The sequence below is a fragment of the Manacus candei genome, unplaced genomic scaffold (genome assembly GCF_025592945.1).
Source record: "Manacus candei isolate 608988 ecotype Guabito, Panama unplaced genomic scaffold, ASM2559294v1 h1tg000023l, whole genome shotgun sequence".
Taxonomy (NCBI): Eukaryota; Metazoa; Chordata; class Aves; order Passeriformes; family Pipridae; genus Manacus; species Manacus candei.
In genome coordinates this window covers 1,216,205-1,224,813 of record NW_026138071.1, presented here as the reverse complement: position 1 = coordinate 1,224,813, position 8,609 = coordinate 1,216,205, and the positions used below count along the sequence as shown (strand labels likewise).

Below are 8,609 nucleotides of genomic sequence, written 5' to 3'. Positions count from 1 at the left end.
AATGAGTATGCTTTCTGCAGTGTGCCAGGGTGGCTCTTTTCCTCATGTCAGCAGAAAGCCTCCTGTTCATCCCTCTGTGAGAAAAGTGGAAGAGCCAAAGCTGCAGCTGGGTCAGATCATGAGATGGGATGGAGCATCCCCCCCCACCTGGTAACACCAGGGCACTGAGCACAGGCAAGCAGAACGGTGCTCAAAGGCATTGAGTGTGCCCAAAGAAAGAACAGAGAGCAGTTCCTGGCATCTCAAGGTTTTATTGCACAGAAGGAGAAATAAATAATCTAAAGGCTGAAATGATCAGAGATGAAACAAAGTGAAAGGCAGTGATTTCCCTCTCCTTGTAAATGCCAAGGTACAACAATATTACACAAGTGATGTGTGTTGCTGGAGCTTGCCTCAGCCCAGAACCCTCGCTCGTGCCTGTGTGGGTCCCTGCCAGGATGGCTGCCTGTAGGCAGGACAGTGCTCAGTGGAGGGTTTTTTCCCTGAGGAGAAGAAGCAACAGTGATGAGAGGTCCAGATAAAATCTCACTCCCCCCACAGACACTGCCCATCAACCCTAAGATGTGTTTTGTAAATCCTGCAGCACCTTCAGCTGAACTTCCCACATCCCAAATCATGGCAGCAGGAGAAACGGCTCATTGTGGGAGCTCACTGTGGGATGGACTTTAAGCAAAATAAGCAAAGATGAGGCTAAACTTATTTTGTTAAAGCACTTCTGAATCATCTACCCCTTCAGCCAGGAGATGCTCTATATGGGCACAGTTATGTTGTCAGGTCTTAGGTTTCATATCAGCAAGCATGTGGCAAATCACTATGAACAGCTTCTAAGACATCATTTCACAGTTATAGGGAAGAGGTCATTATTCTGCATTACGGGATTTAAATGTGCAATTTCAGTTGTGAATCCACTTCATAATCTTCTTGCACTTGCCACTGATTCTGGCCTATTGTCTAATGCCTTAAAGTACTTTCTAAGACCTTGGTAATTGAAATGCTGAGGTAGAAAATTACTGTATTACAAGCAGGGAAGTTCATGCCAAGGGGAGAAGTGAATTGACCTGGAAGGTTGCATCCATCTGTGGCACAGCTGGGAGTGGGGTGCTGGCTCCTGCTGCCGAGGTCACCACTCCCAGGCACAAAGTGTCCCTAGTCCCCAGAGGACATCCGAAATGGGGTGTTGTAAGCTTTTATAGTGGCAACGGTCTTTAGACCTCAATAGGGCTTATAATTGAATTCTTTTAAACAGTTATATTGTCCTCAGAAACTCATCACTCCCTTTGACTAGCCCTTTCATTTCCAATTTTTCCCTCAGTTTGGGTAAGATTTGAAGCCCAGCAATGTTGTAGTTTGCATAAACAAACAAGCTTCAAATACATAAATAACTATTCACATTCTTTATGCATAAATTCAAGTATTTCACAAGGCACCGTGGCACCCATTAGCACTTCTAAATGCTTTTTGAAGTAATGGATTGATTTTTTTTTTTGTGTGTGTGTCCTTCACTGGAATTGGTTTCCAAATTCCTCTCTGCTGATGAGCGAGGACTGGTGATAGCGGTCCCGCGAGGCGAAGTCAGCGTTCTCCTCGGTGAGCTGCCTGGTCTCCATGCCAACTGTTGCAAAGGATGGTGTCACTACAATCTGCTCCTTGGGAGATGGCCTCCTCCTGCAAACAGAGAAGTAGAGGTGCCTGCATCACCCCTTGTTTGTCATCCATTCCCAGCCACGCTCTCGGCTGCGCAAACAAGGCAGGGTTCTTCAAGAAGAGGCTAAATCCTTCCAGGTGCCCTTTGGAGGCAGAGAGCTAACCTGAAAGAATTTTTATTAAAAGACACACAAAAATTGTACTCCCTTCCCCCAGTAAACATAGGAAAATATACATTTTCTTAACAAATAAGTTTCATCTTTGGATGTTGACTACGGCAAACACCTTCTACACTGTGCAGGAGAAGAAGGAGCATGAATCATTTCTAATGAAAAACACCCTTCTTATAGTTTCCGAAGCAATAAGAAAAATTACAGTAATTTTTGTAACTCTTTTTAAATAAAAGGGGAGATTTTCCTGCAATCTCTTTATCCCAGAGGCTGATTTTAAGAAAACCTGATTGCACATCTTTAAATCCAAACTGCAAGAGCATACAGCACTGACTAAGACCTCGTCAAGCACTTAAGAGCCTTAGAGGTGTCAAGAACCCTTGTGACTCAACAGGAAGGTCTCCCTTATTCCTTTTCATTCTTATGGCCTCAGCCTCCATGTAGATAATTTTTGGTTGATTTTAATTTCACATTGACTGATTTTAGGGCTTAGTTTGATTTTTCTCTGTGTGCTTTAACCATCTAGTAAGTAGTAGAGTGAACCTTGCCAACGAACTCTGAAACGCTTTCATTTTAATATTAAACCTCTGCCAGAGATTATTTGAGCAACCTAAAGGATTCACTTGCCACAACACAGTGCACACCCTCTGCACCCCCTCACCCCTCTTCTGGGTAGTCTGTCTGACCTGGGCTCTCATCCTCTAAGGCTTAGGTAAGCTGCAGCTTTACACTGCTGTAAGAGGCAGCAGTACCTGTGTGAACAAAGCTATTCAGGGCAAGAGGTGTGGAGGACAGGTGGGTCTTCAGGGACCCAGTCCCATACTCAGAGGCATCCAATGGTCTGGTAGAGAGAGGGATGGACGTGATGTGGGACAACTGTCTTGTCTGTTCTCAGCCTGCCATGGAGACCTCTCAGGGAGGTCCCATCTCCCCTGGCTTCTTTCCCTAACCACCTCTGTTACCAAAAGCATGTGGCCATGTTATAGGGACTGTGGGCAGAGGCAGGAGCTGGCAAGACAGACATGGGTATGTGCCAGTGTGCTTAAACTGTGCTGGACTTTCATTTACTTTAAAGGAGCCACCAAATTTGCACATATAATGCATGGCAGCTCATGTTGTGCAGTCCTTCCTACAGTGTTCACTCACCCCAACCAAAAAGCAACCAAATCAACTGAGAAACTCAAAGCCATTTCAGGTGGTCACAACCTGCTATGGGAAACCCAACAAGATGGAATTAATAATTAATAGCATCAAAATACATTAACAAAACTAGTTAATAACCAACCAAACAAAACCCTCAAGGTCTTCTGGGAATCAAACGCCAAGACAATGGACTGCAGTCCCATGCAAACTCAATACTGAATGGTTCCTTCACCAAAGACACTGTTTACTGTATTTATAACTACTGCAGCTTCCCCCCCAAATTTCCTCTCTGAAACTTGAGCGCAGCTTCCATGTGTGCCAGTTCCACCACTACCATAGTAATTCGCTTTCAGTGAATGGTGTGTGGAAGAGATGGAGCGTCCAATTTCTCATTTCCTGCCAGATTTTCCCACTCGACCTGAGCCATAAAGGTTGAGCACAGACCTTTGGGGTAAGATAAAGCTTCAGGCACCAAGATATGATCATCAGCTGACATGCCTACACACAGAGCAGCAGAGACTCCACTTCCCCACATCCACAGCATGTGCCAGGCTAATGAGACCAAGCAGCTATTTTTACCATTAAGTAAGAATAACTTTGAGTATGCAAGAAAGGGTAGGCAGCCTGCTTAATAAGCATTCAGTTCTTCCACCCCTCTCTGTGCACATCAGTGGGTCATGGGAACAATGAGGAACATGTTGGTCACTGCCAAGTGACTGGTACCAACCTGCACAAAGTGATCAAAACCGACTTAATCCAGCCAAAGAAACTGAAATTTGCTGCTGCTCCTATGGAGAAAAGGCACGAGAAGTCAGTATGCTGCTAATTCTTTCCTAAGAGCATTACACCACTCAATTTTTGCATAGAATCTCAAACCAACATGCTTGTTATTAACTTGCAAAGATTTTGTGGTGGTGAGAACATTCTTGCAGTTTTCCTACATGCTGTGGCTTTTAAACACTTGTCAAGAAATGAACCCAAGCTATCTCTTCCCAGCCTGAGAGCGTGTCGAACCCCAGCAAAGCCAGAGCAAAGCATGGACACCCACTGCAGTACCTTTTCCTCCATGGACCACTCAAGGGATGGGGAGACTGGAGAAGCCATTCAGCCAACCTCAGCCAAGGCAGCTGTGGTCTCACCATTCATTCCCTCTTGTCTGACCCCACAGAGAGCTGGCTTAGCATATTACGCCAACACTTTTTTTTCTTTCTTTTTAGTTTCTCTGTAGAGTTAGTTTCCTGCGCTGGCTCCCTGCAGGGGCAAGAAAGTGCTGGAGCTGGAAGCAAAAGCAGCAGGAGAAGTTTGTGGTGAGGGACAGAGAGAACAGAGACCTGTCAGTGCCTGCTGGATTTGGCTTAGGCTGCTGGAGGGGAAGAGAGAGGAGAAGAGATGTGTCAATCACAGGGCATTTCTCCTCTCAAGGCCTTCATCTAGCTCTTAATCCAGAGCATCTCTCAGACCAGTGTCTCCCAGCCTTTCTAGACAAAAGGGTTGTTCAAACCTTTGAAGAACAAACTCACAGATCACCAGAAGCCATGTGACCACAAAATAACGTAAAAATCAGGCTGAACTTTGAGTGTTTCCTTCCAACATTTTCATTGCCATGCACTGTTTGTGTATGTATGTATGTGTGTATGCATAAATAGGTGAGTATGCCCACACTGCCCTCCTTTAGACACGCAGAGCAATGCAAACCCCTCCAGTGGCCTTGCTAAGGAGCTATAGGCTCTCATGAGCTGCTTTCTGAATGTGCTTCACTGTTTTAAACTTGTTCAAGCTAATCACATGCACAGAGCCTTCTAATGCCCTCTGCCTAAAAGTATTTCCCCAGATTATGTTCCCAACACTTTCAATGTGTTTAGTTCTGGAATCAAAAGGCTCTCTTGTTCCACAGTTACAAATGCTGAGATTTAGTGAGATACTCATTTTCCTTAAAGCTTTCTCAGGTGGGTTTAGATTGATTAAGTTTATTGAAACTAATTTATAGTGGATTTTTCTCATTGCTGTTATACATTTACAAACTGCCACCCCCATTAAGTCTTAGTATTAGTATTTGGTTTTGCCATTTAAAGTACAATATAATAAAACAATAAGCATTACGTTCAAACTATCAAACCAGCACTAGCTATAGTTATAATCCAATAGAAAATTAAAGAGTCAGAGAGAAAATTTATTAAAACTAGCAATGAAACAAAACCTCATCATTCACCGTGTCACCTGCATATTAAACACAAGAGTCTCAATTCCTAATTAAGTTAAATTAAAGCTTAATGAATTTTTAAGCAGATTTAATAATACAGGGGAAAAAATACTCACCAAGGGGAAGTCCTGGGCTCACTCTGCCAATGTAGAAATAGAGAATAACTGCTGCACCCAGGCTGACCAGGGTGTAGATCCACTGAATGACAAACGTTATAATGAGGGACACAATTGCCTGTTGGAAAGACATGGTTTGGGATTATCCCAGAGTCTGTAAGGTAATATGATGTTGACAGTCCTTTTTCTGCAAAGCCCAGCAGCTTCACCGACCTCCTGCTCCAGCAGAACTCTCTGTGGGAGAACTGGCAGTGTGGTGCCCGGGAAGGACTGTTCACCTTCAGACACAGCCCAACACTGACCAGGTCAGCAGCTTATTCCTCAACCTGGCAAGATGAGCATGGACAGCAACTCTTAACAGAAACTCTTCAATAACTGAGGCAGTGCTGGGACTTTCAAGTTGTTATGAGAGCATCAGGAAATGCACTTCTTTTTTTTTTCCCCCAGAAATGCAGCATCTTGGTGTTCAATGCATGTAAAACCAGTGCTTTGATGGCATCGTCACACCTCGTTCTCAGGGTTTTCTTGGGAGCCTTGTGTAAGAGACATGTACAGGCAGGCCCCAGGATACAGCCATTCGGAATTATCCTGATGAGTGGGTCCTTTTAGGTGTCTCCTCCTAACGATGTGCTGGGATGGGCACATGAGAGACCCTCCTTGCACAAGACCTGCTGCACAGCCCAGATCCTGCCCGTGGGAGTAATGATGCCACCTGCAATCACATGGGTGGATGGATGCCCTTGGGCATTGGTGGCTGAGGCCAGTGGTGCAGCAGGACCCCTGAGGACCCACACCATCTCCTGCCTGGGAAAACAGCCCACAGCGAGTGGCTTTTGGCCACACAGACAGCATTTCCACCTACTGTTATCTGAAAAGATTAGGGTATGTCATGGCTGAGGGTTCCTGGAAATGTTCCCATGATACAGAAAGCCTCATTTGGTCTCACTTCTAAAAGGTGACAGCACAGGTTTACAGTGTCATCTTCAGCAGCATGGAGCTTCAGAGAGCTACCCTGAGTCCTAGAAGCAGTGTGGGTCTCTGCTTGGGCTACTCCAAGAGAAGTATCCAGAGGCTCACCAGCTCAGAAGACAGATTTGGCTCAAGTGGCATATGAATGGGGTAGCATCTCCATGGGTGAGATTAGGAACAGCAAGGGGCAGCATGCAAAGAAAGAGCTAAATGAGTCCCGACTGACACGACCAGTGAAGCACAAAAAGAGAGGGCAGAGGGGAGAGGAGTCAGGATAAATAAACACACCTGTTTTTTGCTTTTGTGTTTTTGTATTTTATCGTTGAGCTTGTCCCAGCTCTGCTGCAACCTCCTCCCAAGTCTGACTATTGACAGGGAACCAAATCTGCTTTAATGAACACATCAGTCATCTCCTGCAAAGGCAGAGAACTGAATGCTCTGCCCTGACATACACTTGGGAGCCACATTAGTTACCAAGCCCAGAGGTGGCATCAGCACACAGCCTCCTAAAGATGACATCACTAAAGAGGGGCCACCACATCCAACCCACCCCTGGTGCTGCAGCCTGGTGGGACCCCTCATAAGGACCTGGCTGCAGGCAGCAGCAGCAGTGAATTTGAAAAGCATGTATCAAACTCCATCTGAGGATTAAACTAACAGGGTCTGGTGGGTTGTTTGAGTGGGTTTGTTACATTTTATGCACAGCTATGAAATCCTCGTCCATGCAGCACAGCCATATGGTTCATTCATTATGCATATCTGACCCTTTCCCTGTCATCTGCCCAATAATCAATCTTCCCAAGATGAATTTAAATGTCTTAAATTTCTCAGCAGCTTGAGACAGAAGCTATTTATAAATTATTTATTCTTTAGAGTAACATACTGGAGGAATGCTCTACTTTCCTCCCTCAAAAGATGGAATTTCACAGCCGGGCTGCTGGAATCAGGAGGTCAGCACTAATGAAACCCCACCCCAAGCTTGCAGAAAATGGCTCATAAATAAAAGCAACACAGCTTTGAAGCTGATGTCTCAATCCATCCCACAGCAAGAAAAAGCAGGCTGGTACACAGTGAAAAGACGGACACTGATCTTTTTCCTAGCCAGCCATGCATCTTTAAAGTTTAAATTACAGACTTTGAATCTGTACCTTTTTGTTTTGAGTTGGGGTTTTTTTGTTTGTTTATTTGGGGTGGGGGCTGGGTTTTTTTTTTCCTCCTGTTTAATTTGTCATCAGGTTTTCTCTGAATTTGAACTGCTGGATGCATGGTACCTTGAGTACTTTAATTCAGGTATCCTGGAATACTAGATTCAAAAGCCATTTTTTCAAGTACTGGAGTGTATTTTGTGATGATTTTCCTTCTATTTTCTACAATCACAAACCACTGCTCAAAAAAAAAAAAAAGAAAATTACTTACAATAGCAAAGGACACCCAGTGACTGAAAAATCTGGAGTAGAAGGCTTCTGGTATTTGCTGAATTCCCAGCTCTGGATTTTGTTGCTTTATAGATGTTTCTACAGAAAAGAAAAAAAAAGATTAGAAAAGAGCTATAATGTGGGGTCTTTTCTTCTATTTTACATTACCAGATTCCAGGAACCAAAGCAAAAATTCTAGCTGACTGCTGAGTATGACAGAGTTCACCAAAAACTCTAAAATGAAAACTGAAAAGAAGTGCAAGAAAAAACAAAAAATGTTGCCAACTCTGGTACTGAGTCCATTTGAAGGCTACATCTGTCTATCTCTGCCTCAGTTTCCCTACTTTGTGAAATAAGAAAAATAATAGTTTCTTCCTCAGAGGGGTTTATGAAGCTTCACTGACTAATGCTGATGAAACACTACAACAGTGGGAATGAGAAACTCCATGCAAACACACTTTATCAAATACCCACAATCACAAACAGAACAAATTCAGACACTCAGTTACGGATGTTGAATTACAGAGTCCAGTTGTGGCATTAAGACCACTGAATTTTGATAGCCTGAGTTTTAGACTCACATGGCTCCATTCCTCCTAACCCACACCAGGATGAAGAAAATCTCAAGATACACTCAAACCCTTTTTAATGTACAGCATTAAGCATGTCTCTGTAGAATTATGAGTATATAGTAAACAACTCAACACTAAATATAGTCCTGCCTGCTTTCCTGTGATTAATCTTCCGTAGGAAATCGCACTGGAACTTCTCCTGTGATGCATTGCAATGAACTCTACCTTCACCTGGAATAAATGATATTATTGCTATGAATCACTGAATGACAGCCCAATATAAAGCTAGTTTCACGCCTGCCTTCAGGAAAGCACTGGGAGGGCCAAGGTTATAAACCATTCCCTCTGAGCTTGGAGATGTCTGTCTCCTACAGCCCTTA

The 8,609-nt window shown here is 44.0% G+C and overlaps 1 protein-coding gene across 2 annotated transcripts in view; it reads right to left on the bottom strand.

Annotated features, from left to right (window-relative positions):
• Positions 1 to 216: 216 nt before the first annotated feature.
• Positions 217 to 8,609, bottom strand: part of SLC12A8 (solute carrier family 12 member 8) — a 51,995-nt gene continuing 43,602 nt past the window's right edge. Inside the window, exons 11-15 of one of the 2 annotated variants that reach the window (XR_007904417.1) lie at positions 7,659 to 7,756; positions 5,274 to 5,391; positions 4,014 to 4,233; positions 3,685 to 3,745; positions 1,629 to 1,665 (exon numbers count right to left, since the gene is read on the bottom strand). Coding sequence is in view for 1 of the 2 variants with exons in the window: in XM_051786810.1 (XP_051642770.1) it covers positions 1,500 to 1,665; positions 3,685 to 3,745; positions 5,274 to 5,391; positions 7,659 to 7,756 (443 nt within the window). In the remaining variant the exon portion in view is untranslated. Of the gene's footprint in view, positions 1,666 to 3,684; positions 3,746 to 4,013; positions 4,234 to 5,273; positions 5,392 to 7,658; positions 7,757 to 8,609 lie in introns of both variants that reach the window. The other variant, XM_051786810.1, reaches the window with a different exon arrangement.